Source organism: Lathyrus oleraceus, chromosome 5 (genome assembly GCF_024323335.1).
Source record: "Lathyrus oleraceus cultivar Zhongwan6 chromosome 5, CAAS_Psat_ZW6_1.0, whole genome shotgun sequence".
NCBI lineage: Eukaryota > Viridiplantae > Streptophyta > Magnoliopsida > Fabales > Fabaceae > Lathyrus > Lathyrus oleraceus.
In genome coordinates this window covers 313,108,089-313,126,418 of record NC_066583.1, presented here as the reverse complement: position 1 = coordinate 313,126,418, position 18,330 = coordinate 313,108,089, and the positions used below count along the sequence as shown (strand labels likewise).

At 37.7% G+C, this 18,330-nt stretch overlaps 1 protein-coding gene across 1 annotated transcript; it reads right to left on the bottom strand.

The window, feature by feature from the left end:
* Positions 1-30: 30 nt before the first annotated feature.
* Positions 31-2,437, bottom strand: LOC127084252 (probable ubiquitin-like-specific protease 2A). Its single transcript, XM_051024676.1, has 8 exons — positions 2,299-2,437; positions 1,659-1,775; positions 1,335-1,533; positions 1,062-1,229; positions 834-965; positions 656-737; positions 473-583; positions 31-386 (listed from the first exon to the last, which is right to left on the bottom strand). Coding segments are annotated over exons 1-8 (873 nt in total). The 5' UTR covers positions 2,300-2,437; the 3' UTR covers positions 31-323.
* Positions 2,438-18,330: the final 15,893 nt, after the last annotated feature.

Genomic DNA, 18,330 nt, shown 5'->3' with positions numbered 1-18,330 from the left:
ATTTCTTTCATGTTGGAAAACAAAATCATGTTTACCATTTTAAAACTAAGATCCTGAGTTCATAATATCGTCAATGAACACACACAATATTACTAATACATAGTACACATTTTTACTATCAAAACTATATATACTGCTCCTATCAATCTAAACACTTCATAAAAAAGTCAAACAATTGCATCAATAGAAGCCAACTAGTACTGTAAACATCAATTTCAGCAGTCCTAATGAAATTCTTATTAAGTCGAAACTACCAACCAATCTACAATGCTGTATATTAGTATATATCAGTCTCGGTCTACTCAAATTTGGGGACATTCAGATCAATGAGTCAAGCTCTCACAAAACCGATCCAATTCTTCGAATGTAAACCAATCTTTTTTCATCTGCATCATGCCAATGGAAAACAAAACTAAATCGAAATGTGTGATTTCATGAATAATTTTCAAAAACTGCTCAAGAGAAAACTTACAAAGTAAGGGTACCCCTCCATGCTAAATTTATCAGGTGCGAGTTCCAAAAACAATTTAATGAAATAAAGGACGAAGTTCCCACATTCAGTACCATCTTTTTGTTGTGGCACCTGCAATATAGTAGTAATTAGTCTTCTTTTAACCTTTTAACCTGCAATATAAAAAGGGCTCATTGTTATCACCTTGGGCACTAATAATGGGATTTGAGATATCAGATGCTTAGTCTCCGGCCTGTCCCCTGCTTTATAAATGTCTCGTACAAATCTACAAACGAAGATAAAAGCCGGTAAATTTTAAAAACTTTTAGACAGGACACAAATGTCTGATCAAAATAAGTAGATATTGTTGAATGAGGCACACCTTCTTATCTCTGGTTCAAGCCGCCTTGGATTCGCCATTTCAAGAGAATCCAGTAACAACATACAACGTGATTCGGTAACGGATCGCAAGTTCTCACCAAAATGGCAGAAGATCAAGAGGTTCCAATGACCCCTGCAAAATCGTCGTGATTTCAAAGGATAAACTCAATGGATTGACATTTAACGAATAAAAGACTCATAGACATTAAAGGAATTTGAATGCGCTTACCAGCAGACTATAGGCACAAAAACATACGCCTTCGTGAAAATACGTTCTTTATTAATCCAACTCAGCACCTTATCTTTAGATGAAGGATTCCTGTAAAGGCTAAACCATAAACTGTCCAAGTATGCAAATGACATTTTTCTATCTTCTGAGAAACTCTTCCATATTTTCCTGTCAGATAAATTATATTTATATTTAGAAACAAGCCCGTGAGTTTGATGCTGTTTATTTTCCATAACAAATCATTGGACAGTGAATCATTAGACTGTAACTCACACTAAGTAGTTATCAAAGACTTGACTGTTTAGCTTTTCCTTGGATCTAGAGAGAGCTTCATTGCCTTTGGATTTTCGCTTGCATTTTGTCCGCGGTCGCCGAGGAATACTCTTAGAATTAAATGGAAAAATTGAATCAACAGTTCCTATTGCATCTACATGTCTTGAGTCAATTTCTCCTTCCTGATTCGCAAAATCGACTGATAAGAACAATGAGAGACATAATCAACTTCTCTGATTGCCTCCCAATAGATATCAATGTCTAGGTTTTAATGAACTTATCAAAAGACATAAATTTTATGAAACACCATGATAGAAACCTAACCTTCGGGGTCAATTTCTATCACCTCTTTCATGATCTCTGTTTTCTTTCTCCGGCGAGAATAAACTAACTTGCATACACATCTCGAGTCAGTTTCTCTTTCATGGTTCCTAGAATTCACTGATAAGAACAACCATAGACATGTCACATAATCAACAATATATAAATGTCCAGTGTGAATAAACTTCTCAAATAAACAATTCAGAAAAAATAAATATTCAAAGAATCTTACAGTAACTCCTAGTTTTAAAAGCAATAGTTTGTTGTATAAGTTAAAATTAGTTACTGTATATCAACTTTTTCCCACACTAAACTTTTAATTGGGAAGCTATTAGAGCAAACACAACATCTACCTAAGTCATGAACTAACAGTAGAATCTCAATATAAGTGTGAAATAACCTAATGAATAAGATGCAAATGAAAGAACCCTATTAATTTCACGTTGAATTAAGAATCCAGGCATAGAAATCCAAAAATAATTACAAATTCACAAAATTACAAAAATGTTGATATACCCTATATGGAAATATCAATTTTTTTCCGGAAATTTCAGGTTAAAAAGAAAACTTGTAGTGATTAAAAAGAAAGGTTTGTTGATGATGATTAGAGTAGAAATTAGTAAAAAGTGAAGACGGAAGTTACTAGGTTGTGAATCGGAGAATAGGGGCGCGGTGCTTTGGGCAGTTGGTTCTTGAGTTCAGTGCTGCTCTGCTACTCTAATATGAATTTCATGATTATTAAGCCAATACTTTTTGCTTTTAATTTGTTACCTACCCGAGCACAATTTTGGAAGGGAAAATTAATCAGTGGTATAATATTTCAATTTTAAAATGGTTGAAAATAATTTATTTTTTTATTTTTAAATATACATTTTTACCCTCTTAAACCAACTCAATTAAAGGTAGGGTGTAGGATTAAATTCGTGACATCCTACTTATTCATCTTTAAATAATAAATTTTAATTATTATAATAATTGATAAAAAAATAAAATATATTTTTAGAGTTTTTTTTTGGTAATGTAAGAGAAAAGGAAAGAAAAAGGGAGTTACATGTAGATTACCTTTACTTAGACATCCTATTTATTCATCCTAGTATGCATATTATGTATTTACCTTTACTTATACATGTAGATAAAATAGGAAGTTACAGTTGGGGATCTGCTTGTCTTATCTATCTCTATAGCTCCTTGTGCAAAAACTCACACAAAGACATATCTACATTTTCTGGATGTGCTGTTTTGCTCCAAGCATGGGGTTGGTTAAGACTATCGTCCCTAGCACCCGTCAACAACAACCCTTTCACATTCCCGTATGCACAAAAGTAAGTTGTTTAAATTGCTATATATTTACTTACTTCTTTAAAGATTATCATCTCTAACTAATATTTTTTTACCTTTTTGGTGCAGATGGTCTGCACGTGGTATGAGTTATAACAGATGTCATAGACATTATATTACTCAGTATCACAATCTGTTGGATCACCTTCGACCGACATACGTAAGGATAATAACCTCATTATTTCGTTATAATTTGTTAACTTCTTCTACCAAGATTATAATCCTATTTTCTTTCACATTTCAGTTCATTTGGCGTCCATACCTTAATTTGGATCATGACCATGAGGTCAACGCTGAAGACGCGGCCGTATGGACTGCATGCACACCGATAATACGATTCACAACTGTGAAGATGCACAACAGTGATCGTGTGAAGTTACAGTTCAGTATGCCCCAAAACATCTCAGATCCCCCAGCAAGCCTAGGAGAATGACATCTGCACAAAGTTAACGACCAATGGAACTTCAATCCATGGCAAAGCTTCACAAGATCGGAGTGTCGCAAATGGAAGCATCGTCATGACCATGTCTTAACTAACGCAGTCATGCCAAATGAAGAAAAACCAATTCGTACTTATATGGCTTGGTACAGATCGGTTGGTTTTCAGTTCATCGCCGAGGATATGTACCTGTACGACCCACACCAACAAACTTACATACCTGACACCTCAACATCAAACCCCCAACAACATTGTCAGACCGGATACACACAACCCCATGTCCGTCAAACGTTCCGTTCAACCAACACACAAACATACAACCAAAACATGTCATACATCCAACCCCAATACCAAGAGCATACCCCATACCACCATCAACAAATTGACCATTAACCTGAGACCCAACATCGCTTCGCACCCACCACATCACCCTACCAAAGCCGCCTTAGCCAGAACACCCAATGATCATTCAACACCAACTGCCCCTCTTCCTACCATAGCCAAGAAGCTCAAACCTCACAAAACCAAAACCTCCAACAACCATATCTCTACCAAACACCCCAACAACCTTTCCAATCTTTCCTCGAAGCATCATTCACACCCATGTCTCCCTTCAACCGTCCCGGTCGCCCACCAATGAGTCAAATACAACCCAACTACTCTGACATGGGTCATGAACTCAGTTACGGAGGTACACCCTCGATGCATACTAAATACTATGCCGACTTGTCTGACTACCTCAACAGGCCATCTCCTGTAGTTAGTAGTGACGCTCCTGGCCTCTCAGATGCTCAAACACCAATAGTGAATCATCAACGCGGGTTAGGGCCACGAATTAGGGTAGCTAGGGGATATGGGACCGGAGGTCGGTTAAGTGATCCCGGTCATCACCATTAGGATTTTTTGTGTAAACGGGAAATTTTATTAATATCAATTGGTCTTATTTCAAAATTATGTATCACGTAGACCATTTAACAAAAAAAAATGCATTTTACACTGAGGTGCCAATCCAATTGGCGCCTTGATACGTGCGTGATTGTATATAGAATATAGTCAATCGGGTACTTGACTGCAAGTGCACAGTCCAGTCATTTTAGTTTTAAAAGATATCAAACCCACAGGGACCGATGGTCAAACTAGTGCTACTAACGTCACTATATTTAGCTAAGGGAATGATTTATAGAAGTTCGGGTGCAGAAAATTAAGTCTAAGAGAAATTGAGTTTTAAGAAAGTATTAATAGGAGGAATCAGTATGCAACGCATTAATCGTCAGGGATTCGATAAGTCACCGGTGTATAGTTCAAATACCAAATATCTTTCAGTAGAAAATACTTATTTAAAAGGCTTTATCTCACACTCTCGTGATTATTGATTCAGCCTATAGCTTTAAGTCAGAATGTACGCTCTCGCTGTCCCATTTGAAGTTAAAAATACTTTTTGAAAATAAATAAGTTCTAATTGCTTTTAAAGTGCTCTCGCTGTTTTTAAAATCAATGCCTAGTTTTTACTATCCAGCTCGAGCCTCACGCTCTCGCGATTGTTGGTTCTTACCTTAGTTAATTTCCCACTCTCGTGGCAAAATCGTATTAAATAGCTTCTCACTGTTGTGACAAAGTTAATTAAATTCAAATTAAAAACCACAGCCGAAAAGATTGTTTGAGAAAAGGAGTTTTCACCGATTATTATTAAAGCCCATCTAATTAAATTGTTACATACCGATACTGGTAGTTTAGCCGGACATGTTAAATAACGCAAACACAGACGAACATAAATAGATTAACAGTGCAACAAACATAATTATAATAACGAGCAATAATAATAATTGAATAAAAACCTGACAATTGGATTAACAGAGTACGTCGAATCTTGGAGTACTTGAGCAGTCCTCCATAGGTCGGTAGGATTCTGCTTCTTCAATACAATTGCTTACTAAATTAAATAAAGTGCAGTAGTTCCCAAGTGTAGGAAACTACTACTTTGGCTAACTGAAAAACAGAAAGGAAAAGGGAAAACGGAAATTCTAAACGGAATGGTGACTGAATTACAGCAAGGAAAACAAAGTTGCTGAAGGAAAATAACACTAAAAAGCTAAAATGCTGTAGAAAATATAAATTGTAGAGGGAGAGTAGACGTCCCTTTTTTCCAACTTATGTCCTTTTTATATCTCTTGGTAGGTCTTGACAGTTGAGAAAAATAAGGGTGACTGGTTGAGTGAGGAATCCACGGGGAAGTGGTTCTGTTGGAGAGAATTTAGGCACATTTTGGTTGCTTCTGTTGACTGCTTCAAGGCGTGAATTCTGGCCATGTGACACTCGTCATGGGCCTGTGACGGTCGTCACAGGCTGGGCTTTTCGGTCGTCATGCGCCTTGTGACGGTCGTCACGTCAGTAATTTCCGTGTTCTTCTGTTTTCTATTTTTCTGATGCTTTCTCATCTGTTTCTTCTTCTTTTTCTTCCTTTTCTATATTTTGCTCATTTATGCTTGGAGATTGAAATACCTGCAAAAATAACTCGAATACTTGCGGAATAATCGGAATATAAACTAAAGTGGTATGATCTTTGAGTGTAAATCAAGGCAAATATATGATGTATTTTCGCGTTATCACGCCTCCTTTGTAAAAATACACATGGGTGCCAATTGGATTGGCTAGGGCACATGCCCTAGCCAATCCAATTGGCGCCTCCATTCAATTTTTAAGAGGAGTCGCAAATTGAATTGGCGCCTCCTCCTAAAAGTGGGGTAATTTGAGATTTTTTTTGAAACCAGGGGTATTTTGGGAGTTTCCTTGAAATTTTGGGTTATTTTTGTAAAAAGGCAACTATTTTTTTTATAAAAAAAAGTTGATAACTAACATCTCTCAACTAACACTATATCCGCTTTTGCCTGTAAAATAGGAAATAACTCATCAGGTGGAATAGAAAATTCCAGTAAATGAAGCGACCCACTAGCCCCAATCTTGATCAAGTAATCAGTTGCATCATTTACTTCTCTCTAAAAATGCGTAAGTAGGATTCATCAGTCTCTTTCTAATAACTCTTTAATGTTTGAAAATAGATTTTAAAAAATAGCGCTAATGATTAACTTCTGCCTTCACTAAATGGATAACGAGAGTATAATAAAAATAACAAACCAAATCTCGGATCCCTTTATCCTATGCTACTGTGAGACCGTGGTATAAAGCAAGGAATTCTACATAAAGGATTGTAGAAACACCGACACTACGGACAAAACCAATTAACCAAGAACCATCCGGCAACCTAATCACACCCCGGACCTAGATGGGTCGGGGTTCCCCTGAGTAGTGTCATATACATTAAGAACTATAGTTGTCTCTGCCGCTGCATGCCAAGAAATCCATCTTTTGTTCGCTACTACAACCTCTCGAGAGGGAAATGCATCCATTAGAGTCTTCACGAACTTGAAAAACTGCAGCTTAAGATGATAAATAATTATCATTCTTCGTACAAAGTTGGTTCCTTGTCCTCCAAAGTCATAGATAAGTAGTCAAGAACATGTGAAATCTGTCAGACTAATTCTCGTTCCAAGCCATTCCACCAAGTTGTTAGAGGTGAAAAATTAATGCCATCAAAACCAACGTAAAATCAAGCATGTCTAGCAAAAACACAATCTCGGATGCAGTGCAAAATAGTCTTTTTATATCAATACATCTTGGGCAATTAGCCTTCTGAAGCACCCCATTTTGTGGAGCAATTGTCTAGTTGGTAACAATTTATGATAGATAACCCATACAAAAAACTCAATTTTTGCTGTCGTTTATAGACACCAGATCTAAAAAGGAGTAGACATCATCTCCTTCCCCAATAGGCATCGACCTTGTTAACCAAAGATAACTAGCCTTAGCCGAATATGTACCATATGAGTTACCTTTTCAAGAGAAGCCATCATGGACATTGTCATTAAGGAAAACTGGGATTATATATGGATTTGATGACATTGGGAGGAAGTTGTGTGTGTAGTTAAGAAAAATCCCATTTACCATTTCGAATAATATCAGTTATGGTCTTTTGGATGTCATGGATGTCCATATACCAAACCTGATTACCCAACTTGCCAAATCTATACCAAGGTGCATGCCAAAGAGATGAGAAATTATCACCTAACCGAAACTCAAAACCATTTCTTTACATTATTTTTGCTTTCATAATAGAATTCCAAACAACCGGCCCTTGCTTCTTTGGAACTTCTAAGAACTAAGCATCCCTAACATATTTATGCCTCAACAACTTGACCCAAAGCTTCACAGAGTTATTATGAATATCCCAAACTAGTTTCCCCAACATATTTGTATTTGATTCCCTAGCCATAAGAATACCCAAACCACCATCCTTCTCTGGATTAGTTATTTTATCCCATCCCACAAGATGGATACCCTTATCAGAAGTCTCTTTCCATGTGAAATTCCTAGTTGATGTATCAATAAGGTAGCAAACAGTTTTAGGCAACCAGGACAATTGCATGTAATAAGTGGGGATCTATGCCAAAACAGACTTAGCCAAAGTTACTCTACCTATTTTGCTTAAAAGCTTATTTTTCCAAGAACTGAGCTTATGATGGATCTTGTCAACAAAAAATTCAATAAGGACGAACCCTTTTTGTAACGCAAAAAAAATGGTGATGGGATTCGAAACCTTACTGTAAGACCCTAATTTTGACCCTAAGATCCCTCATGGCACCATATCATTGCACATTGAATTTGCCTCAAGGATCATGGCATCTTGGCTCCTTACCCTAGGGTGGGACTTGTGTGAGTTGGTTTGAGATCACCAAGCATGCTTGAATTGTATATTATTGCTTTTCTTATTTTGTTTACTAACCAAAAGCACAAAAATATGTCACTAGCATCTTTTGTTTTGTAGCTTGAGCAATCATAAGATCTAAAGCTCCTAGATGGTCCCTATGCTCATTGATATGGCCAGGTGAAGGTGAAAGAAAGCATGGCAATGGTTCATAAATCTCTCATTCATCCTATATGCCTCCCAAGTATCTCAATTTGTCAATTTGATCAAGATAAACCACAAGGCTTGAGGATTGTTTCCCAAGGAAACCCTAATTCAGCTATGCATCAACTATGCCTTGCTCATGAAGCAACCTCAACCCATGATCAAATACAATCAATGGGAAGTTATTTAATTCATCATTTAATGCATATTTGAAGTTATTTGAGGGTCCTCAATCATCAATTCATCAAGATTTGAAGTTTGGACTTGAGAAGTTGATCAATCAGTTCATCTAACTATTTTGAAATCCACTGAGACCTAACTTTTGATCTCTTTGTCAAATGGAGATGACCCCAAGAGAAAACATGTTCTTAAGAACCATATAAAAAACTTTAATGTTCATAAAAAATTGATTTAAAGCTTGTAAGGTCATCATCCATTTCAAAACATTATAGGTCATTTTGACTGAAACCCTAATTTTAGGTCAACTTCCCAAGGACCTAACTCACTCATTTTTCATGATTTTGAGGTGGGATCAAATGAATTGGAACATTTAAGATGTCTACTTCATTTTTATGTTGAAAAAATATTCATAATCCTAAAATAAATACATGTGATAATGCAAAATATTATAGGTCACTTTGGACCAAAGACATTGAAATGTGAAAAAGTCCAATTTCAAGTGCCCATAACTTTCTCATAAAAAATCTAAATGATTCAAACTATGAGTCCAAATTGATTGCCTTGAAAATATATACAACTTTTATGTTGACGGTTTTGTCATTTGGAGCTTGCATCATTGAAACAGAAGGGCTTGAAGTTGGTCCATTTTGGAAATTGTCACATGCACATGTTTTGCACCTTGAACTTTATGACCAATTTTCACTAATTTCCCATTTCCAAATGAAGTTTTGTTCAACATAACAATTGATACTCATGTCAAGACCTTTCCAACCATTACCCACAAGGCCATGTTTCATTTTGGTAAGGGGTGTTTTCGAAGAGGAGAAACTCTTGGTGCATTTATGGAAACCATGTTCAAAAGCCATGCACAATCCAATTATCTCACATCTGCACGTCCATTTCAGATCAAAATGACTTAAGCTTGCCAAACCAATAGGATTTGGGCCCTCCATGCGACTGTACAGACTCATGCATGGAGGCCTTTATCACTCATGCACATGATTTTTCCATGCATTGCCTTGCCATTTGCTATATATATAGCTGCTTGGCTTCATTCTCATTCAACCTGAAAGCGCCTTAGATGTTGCAGAATTGAATCCATAACCTCACCTAAAGGAATTTCTCTCTTTCACTTTCAATTTTCAGATCCAAATTTCAACCTCTTTGGTTGTTCTTTGGACTCAAATTCCTTAGCCTCATCTCCTTTCCATCTCAAGAGTGAACTGCAATCAAAAGCTGTGAAGAATTGTGCTCCATAGATCTATATTTCAGAGGTGGATGTTCAAACTTTTTTTCTTCGAAACTCATTGATTCTTGCTTGTTTCTTGTGTTTATTGGTTTGGCCGAAGTCCTCTCATCAGAGGCATTTGAATTGCGCTTTTAATTTTGCAAAATCATCAAGTTCAGTTTGAACTCCATTATTCTCCTCTTCTGATTTCTCTTCCTATGGAGATCTAAAAGGAAAACCAATGGTACAGGGGTGATGTACATCACCCCAGCTTTCCAATGATATGAGGATCGCTTCATTTGGTTAAGATTTTTTTGTCTGCAACTTTGGGTGGAATCTCCTTGCTCGCCGGACGTAGAAGACGGTGGTGTACACCACCTTCCGTTTGCCAGTTTGATCCAGACCGTTGATGATGATTTCCATATTGAATCAGGGCTCTTGGATCTTATGACTTTATTTAATGCGCTGTGTGACTCGGTTGACTATGGTCTTTGGTGTGCGCGCATGCTACAACCTTTGGATGTGCCAGCTCAATTAATGAGACTGGATCCAACGCCCCAAATATTTTCCCATTTTTCTTTTTCTGTTTTTAATTTCTTTTATTTTCTTTTATTCTATTTTATTTCAAAAAATCATAACTCCTTCATTTTAATTCCAAAAAATATGGGACCAATTGCATTATTTCCCTTTTAATTTCTAGTTTCTAAAAATGATTTTTAATATTTTTTATTTTATCATTTGATATTTTTTGTGAATTTTTTCTTTTCTGTTTATTTTTAATTCTTTTTAAATAGTTTCCAATATTCAAAAAATGCAAATATATTTTCTTAACCTCTTTGAATGATGATGAATCTATGAAAAATATTCTCATCAATTTATTAATTGATTTGAGATTTATTTGAGATTTTAGTTCAATTAGGTTATTTTTTATTCATTTTTAATTGATTAAAAATAGTTTCTGGTTTCTAAAAATGCTGAAATTTTTTGTCAAACTTTGTTTGACCTTGTTGAACTTAGGATGATCCATATGAACTTTTCAAAGTTGATTTGAAATGGATTTGAAGTTTGACCTTTAATTGTTTTTTTTAATTCAAGTATTATTTTAATTTTGAAAAATACCAAAAATATTTTATTTGTTTCTTGACTTCTAAGTTTCATTTTGCTTCTGTTTACTATTGTTTGACCTTGATTCCATTTATCTTTGGTCAATATACTTTGTTTATTTCATTTGAATGCCATTAATGTACATTCTTATTCATCTTCTTCTTCATCTTTTTATTTTTGATCAATGAGTTAAAGATCGGTGGTTAGCCTTGATGTATAGGAGGTTTAACCTTCCTTGATTCAAATCTAATTCATCTTGATCATAGATCAAGGGAATGACTTTGCATTAAGGATATGTTGCTTCTTGATCAAGCAAAAAACCTAAATCAATACAAGATCATTCTCATTTTCTTTTGGCATGGCAAGTTGTAGGAGCTTGGCTTACTAGTCAAGGTCTCTAACTTGTGTTTGTTGCCTATATTTTTATTGACCGACCTCAGATAGGTGTGACTACTACATTAGTCCACTTACGATTGTTTAACATAGCGCTAGATTGCCTTATGGCACACTAACACTAACTATTGACCATTAACTTTTAATTCAAGTCATTTAATTCTTGCAATTTACTTTATGCAATTTAATATCTTGTACATATTTCATTTGCTTTTGCCCTTTGCTCACTTGACCTCATGTTTATGTTAAAGCAATTTGCCTTTTGCTCACTTGAGCACATAACTGTGTATATACTATTGTGCTTGTGTTTTGTTTTGATTGTTATGAACCAAATACAAAATGGACAAAAGGACTTAGACTTTAGGACATTCCCTATGCAAAATGGAGTCAAAGAGCAACTAGGCCTCATGCCTTTAGAATGCTATAAAAGAAGATATAATGTCAAAGAGTAACTAGGCCTCATGCCTTTAGAATGCTTAATCTTGAAGAGGACTTTGAAAGGACCAATTTCTAAACTCCCTCTTGTCCATTCTTTATTTGTATTATATAACTTTTTGATGTGTGTGTTCTTGTGCTAGGGATTCCAACTTGAGCCAAATTGAAGAACCATTGTCATGGGCATCCAAAGTGAGAGATACAAAAGCCATTGGAAGATTCCTAGGAGCTTGATTGTTATGTGATTGATTGCTTGAGTTATTTGCTTATTTGCTTGCTTATTCCAAAGGATGAGAGCTACTTGGATCATCACTATGATCTCAAGAAGGGAACTCCAATTGTGGTTTTATTTCTCTTCCTTCATCTTTGTATGTTTAGGACTTAGTCATTCTTCTTCTTCCCTCCACTCTAACCCAAGCCAAAACTTTTGTGCAAACATTAACATTTGTTTTCAACATTAGAAACCTAAGCATTATGCTTTTGATTTTCAAACTTCTTTTCATAACACTTATTTTGAATTGAATCCTTAAGTCAACTTTGACCATATTTTGTAAATACTTTTCATTAGTAAATACAACTCACTCAATTGTTTTTGTGGTTTCAATGGCCACTTTTTGCCAAAGATTTTCATAAACATTAGCTATTAGGTTTGAGTTATCCTTGAGGTTGATATAATACTCACCTATATCCTTAGTGAGTTACTATAAGACTTCTATGCTTATTATATGGTTAACCCCTCACTAGCATGTTGAAGCTCTCCTCACATGGTGGACTTGTGGTTTTAGGTTGAGTTTTCTCCCTTTGATAACAAAAGACCTTAAGGCTTTTGGACCAATCAATTCACCAACTTCTTTTGAGATTTTTACCCCGAACTACGAGGTTTTGATCCTAATTTTTTTAAGATGGTAAGTAGGCAGTGGGTTTATCCATTCAAACACAAAATTTTAAATAACTTGTACATTCTTCTCTCATCTCCCTAATCATGTTTGCACAAATAATTTTTTCATAAATACCAACCTACCTTACAACATTGTGAAAAGGGCTCCCTAGGAGTACCTAGGATGTTTTGGGTGCTTAAAACCTTCCCATTGCATAACCAACCCCCTTACCCCGATCTCTGACATTTTTATTAGTTTTTGATTCGATAAAACTTCTCGGTTTTAGTTCGCTTTCTAACCTTTCCTTTGGATAAATAGAAGTGCGGTGGAGACTCGAATTGTATGATTTACTTTTGATTTAGTCAATAAATCTAAAGGTAACGAATACCCCGATACAGAGAAGTGGCGACTCTGCTGGGGAATATTTGCCTAGTCGGTTTTTCCTACTTTTTTATCTTTGTTGTATTGTGTGTTTATATTATTTATGACATATTTTTGTGCAAATTTGGGAAGACTGTATTGTTTGTAATGTATGGATTGCTTGATATATCAATTGCTTGTGTGCTTGGTAGTCTCTTGTGAGATGAGTTCTATACCCGAACTTGAGTGCACTTAAGATAGGAGAATGGCATAGTCTTGTTGACTTGTGTGGAGTTATTCCTTAGCAAGTTGACTGGCAAGCCCATTCACTTGGTGGAGGTTATATTGGGATCAATAATGTCACACGAGTTGTCGTGGTTAGGCATTACTCTTTCCAATGTATGCCTTAGAAGCCAAGGACCTTAGTTTACCAAGCCCATCTTGGCCTATTTTTAGGACGTAGTGCGAAGGTCGTTCAAGTGTAAGATTTGATACGATTGTTACGCGATACTACACTCATAAGAGTCTCTCTTGAGAATATTTTTGGAATATGAGTAGTCGTTTATCCGATAATATCCGAAAGATGGAATGATGACTATGGGAACCTCTTATAGAACATGACTGGCAGGTTTTAACCCTAGTACATTCCCTTTGGGTGGTTCTTAACCGAGACTCCATGCTCGTAACTTGCAACAAACCCTTGATTCATGGTTGATTCGTTCTCGTCTATCCTTAATATCAATGGAACTTGGGTGTTAATAAGGTGTAAACCATAATCCACCAAAATGGATGATTGATATTAAGGATGACTTGATCCATCCCATGACCCTTGTGTGGTGTGATTTTCTTGATCCTTGAGTGTGATTGTTGCATCCATGCATTCATGCATTCATAAACATCCATATCATCAACAATGAGAAAATTTTCAAGGAACTTAAGAGGTCTATTTGCAAATTTTCAGACATGGATAGACAAAGAAGGAATACAAAGAAATATAGTTTCAGACAACCCGACTTGAAAGAGTTAAGGAGTTTGACATCCAATGTATTAGATCCCTTGGAGTTCAAGGCTCCTCATGGGAAGCTTCTGTCTATTCTCGCTACTCAGGTGGATGAAGGTCTGATGAGTGTGTTGGTGCAGTTCTATGATCCCTTGTACCATTGCTTCACTTTTCCGGATTTTCAACTTCTGCCTACGCTTGAGGAGTATGCCTATCTTATGGTATACCTATTCTATATCAGTTGTCGTTTAGTGGCTTGGAGAGGGTTCCTACTTCTCAAGAGATTGTTGATCTGTTGCATATAGATGAATCTCTGGTTGGTGCTTATATGACTACCAAAGGTGGAATTCAAGGTCTCCCTTCTGAGTTCCTCATTGCTCAAGCTACTTTGTATGGGAAGGCCATGAGTGAGGACGCCTTTGAGGCCTTATTTGTACTTCTCATATATGGGCTAGTGTTATTCGCCAACATCGACAAGTTTATGGATGTGAACACTATTAGGATTCTCTCTACTCTTAATCACGTTCCTACTCTATTGGGTGACACTTATTTCTCTTTGCATATGATGAATGCAAAGGGTGGTGGTACCATTGTGTGATGTTTGCCTCTGTTGTACAAGTGGTTTATTTCGCACTTGCCACAGACGGTCGCCTTCAAGGAGAACAAAGGATGTCTACGGTGGTCCACGAGGCTTATGTCTCTCACTAATGATGATATCTTTTGGTATAACCGTGTATACGATGGTGTGCAGATTATTGACTCTTGTGGTGAATTCTCCAATGTGCCTCTTCTTGGTACATGTGGTGGGATAAACTACAACCCCATTTTAGCACGTCGTCAGCTTGGGTTCCCATTAAAGGATAAACCTAATAACATTTTGTTATAGGGTGTGTTCTTTTAAGAGGGTAAAGATCCCCAAGGCTTGAAGGGCAGGATGGTTCGCGCTTGGCACAAGATTCATAAGAAGGGAAGGAAAGAGCTTGGTCCGAAGAATTGTATTGCTTTGGAACCCTATACCTCATGGGTTAGGAGGAGAGCTTCTGAGTACCTTATGCCTTATGACTATCCAAGACCTACACCTTTGGTTATGGTTGGGCCTTCAACCCTCCCTGACCAAGGAGTAGAGGAGTTGAGAGACAAAGACCGTTCACGTGCTTGGATCCGTGAACGAGAGAAGCTACTTCAACAGCTTAGAGATAAGGATACATTGATAGAGTTTCTTGATCATTAGGTTATCGACGAGCCTGATGATGTGGTGACTTCTCTTCTTCCTCAGTCTTCCAAGTATTGGAAGAGGAAGTACGATCGACTCGCCAAAGAGAAGGAAGATATGGAGGCAGCCTGTGAGAGAGAGGTGAAGAGGCTTCGTGCAACTTATCTTCCGGTCTTGAGAGCTTTGGATGATTGCTTCTAGGGTTCCATAAGATGTTCATTTTCCTTCTCTATCGTATTGTATTATTTGGTTACCAAGATTGTACTTCTTTGGTGTAATTTTTTTTCCAGATATTATTGATATGATATTTCCATACATGTCTAAATGATTAATATTTTTCAATATTTGCAAATAGGACTCTAAAAGTTCCTCTAATTAAAAAATAAATCATATGCACAAGCATTGCATACATCATGTGCATAAGCAGGTTTTGCTCTAGGCTTCTTGTTCAGTGGTCTAACTCTGTGTTCTTCATTTATTTTGAAGACAAGCCGACGCACCGGTACTACACCAGAGTCAACTATTCAAGACTAATGGATCACCTTGAACAAGAGAATAGATAGATGAAAGAGGAAGTGGCAAGATTGCTGCCCTGATGAAGTCTTTCTTGGCCGCCCAAAGCCAGTCTACTCCAACACCTTCAACTCCTCCCTAGAGGACAGTCATCTCTAAGATTGCCTCTTCAACAGTGCCTGCTACCAGTGCCCATTTTGTGCCTACTGCTATGCCAACCGAGTTTCCCTGGGGGATGCCCGCAAGTTTTGTTCCTGAGGGTCTCGCCCCGATGTTTGCTTCTCTGCCGGCATCTAGCCCGGTCCTTGTTGTGCCACCTCCGGTCGTGCATACTATGCCGAGAGTAGACGACACCATTTATCACTCTGAGCCATCTGAGGGCCCAGATGTGTATGAAAAGATGGACGCTATGAATGATCAGTTCCTTGAGCTTCGCAAGGAACTCAAAACTCTCAGAGGGAAAGACCTCTTTGGCAAGTCTGCTGCTGAACTCTGTCTGGTTCCCAATGTCAATATCCCTGTAAAATTCAAAGTGAATGACTTTGAAAAGTACAAGGGAAATACTTGCCCTCTTAGCCACTTGGTTATGTATGCGAGAAAAATGTCGACTCAGACCGACAATGATCAGCTCCTCATCCATTATTTCCAGAACAGTTTGTCCGGTGCCGCCCTGAGATGGTACATGGGTTTGGACAGCGTGAACATTTGATCCTTCAACGATCTTGGTGAAGCTTTCGTCAAGTAGTACAAATATAATGTTGATATGACTCCCGATAGGGATCAATTGAGAGCCATGTCCTAGGAGGACAAGGAAACATTCAAGGAGTACGCCCAGAGGTGGCGAGAATTAGCTGCGCAGATTATGCCTCCGCTGGAAGAGAAAGAAATGACCAAGATCTTTCTGAAGACCTTGAGCTCATTCTATTATGAGCGGATGATTGCTAGCGCTCCTTCTGACTTCACCGAGATGGTGAATATGGGGATGCGTCTGGAGGAAGGAGTCAGGGAAGGGCGCCTGACTAGAGAAGAAGGCTCTTCTGCCAAACATTATGGGGCGTTTGGGAAGAAGAAAAATGGTGAGGCACATGCTGTGACCTCCCATATCAAATCAAGAAGACCCTCTGTGAAGAGGAAGACCGTGCGTCCCGCCGGTAACCAGCATCAGGTGGCTCATATAGCACCTATTTTCAGAGAAAATCAGCAGTATCAGCATCATAACCAGCAACAGCAACATCAACAATATCAACAATAATAACACCGTCCTCAACAACAGGCATACCAGCCTCGAAAAAATAATCAGACCAGTACAAGCTATGATAGGAAGAGGGTCAGTTTTGATCCTATTCCCATGACCTATGCAGAGCTATATCCTTCTTTGATAGAGAGGAAACTGATCACTCCACGTGACCCACCGGCTATACCTACCAACCCTCAGTGGTGGTATAACCTGAGCTTCATTGTGTTTATCATTCCGGTGCTCCCGGACATGATGTGGAGAACTGCTACCCGCTGAAGACCAAGGTTCAAGACCTTGTGAGGAGTGGTATATTGTTTTTCGAGGACGTAGGTCCTAATGTTAAGAAGAACCCATTGCCCGAGCATGGGAAATCTGTTGTCAACATGGTTCAGGGTTGCCCTGGCAAGTATAAGGTCCGATATGTCAGCCATATCCGACAATCTTTGGTCGAGATGCACAGACTATTGTGTGGATACAGTCACTATGAGCATGACCATGACAGATGTCGTGTGTGCACTGTCAATGAGAGAGGATGTCGTCGAGTTAGAAAAGACATCCAAGAAATACTGGACAAAGGTGTAATTGAGATACTTCAGAATCGCGATGAGGATGATGAAGTTAATGTGATATCACCAGTATTCAGGATTCCTGTGCCTGTTGTCATTCGATATGATGGCAGCAAGCAGAAGGCTTCTCCTACTCTCATAATAAATCCAGTTGGCCCTGTGCCATATTTTTCTAATAAAGCTGTTCCATATCGTTATAATGCTGTGACATTGGAAGATAGGAAGGAGGTGCCTCTACCCTCCACCTGTGTTGTTAATATCGTTGATGTCAGTGGCCTGACGCGTAGTGGTCGTGTTTTCTCGGCTCCGCCGAAACCCCAGGCCGACACCAGAAGGGTTGATGTTGCTGATAGTGTCGTTCGTCCTATAGGAAATTCTTCCAATTCTCCGAATCTGGCACTTGCTGTTGTAGCGGTGTATTCATCACTTTATGATTTATTGACTAAATCAAAAGCAAAGTATACAAAGATAGAGTCGCCACCGCACTTTTATTTATCCAAAGGAATGGCTAAAAAGCGAACAAAAGCCTACGAAGTTTTACACATAGAAAACTAATGAAAGGTCAGAGATCTGGGTAAGGGGATAATTATGCAAAGGGAAGGTGTTAGGCACCCAAAGCATCCTTGGTACTCCTAGGGAACCCTTTTCACAAATTGTTGCAAAAGATATTGTTTATGAAAATATTTATTGTGCAAACATTGATTGGGAGGATGAGAAAAGAATATACAATTTTTATTATTTTTGTGTTTGAACGGATGAACCTGTTGCCTACGTACCTTTCCATGGAAGGTAAGGATCAAAACGCCGTAGTTCGGCTAAAAGATTTCC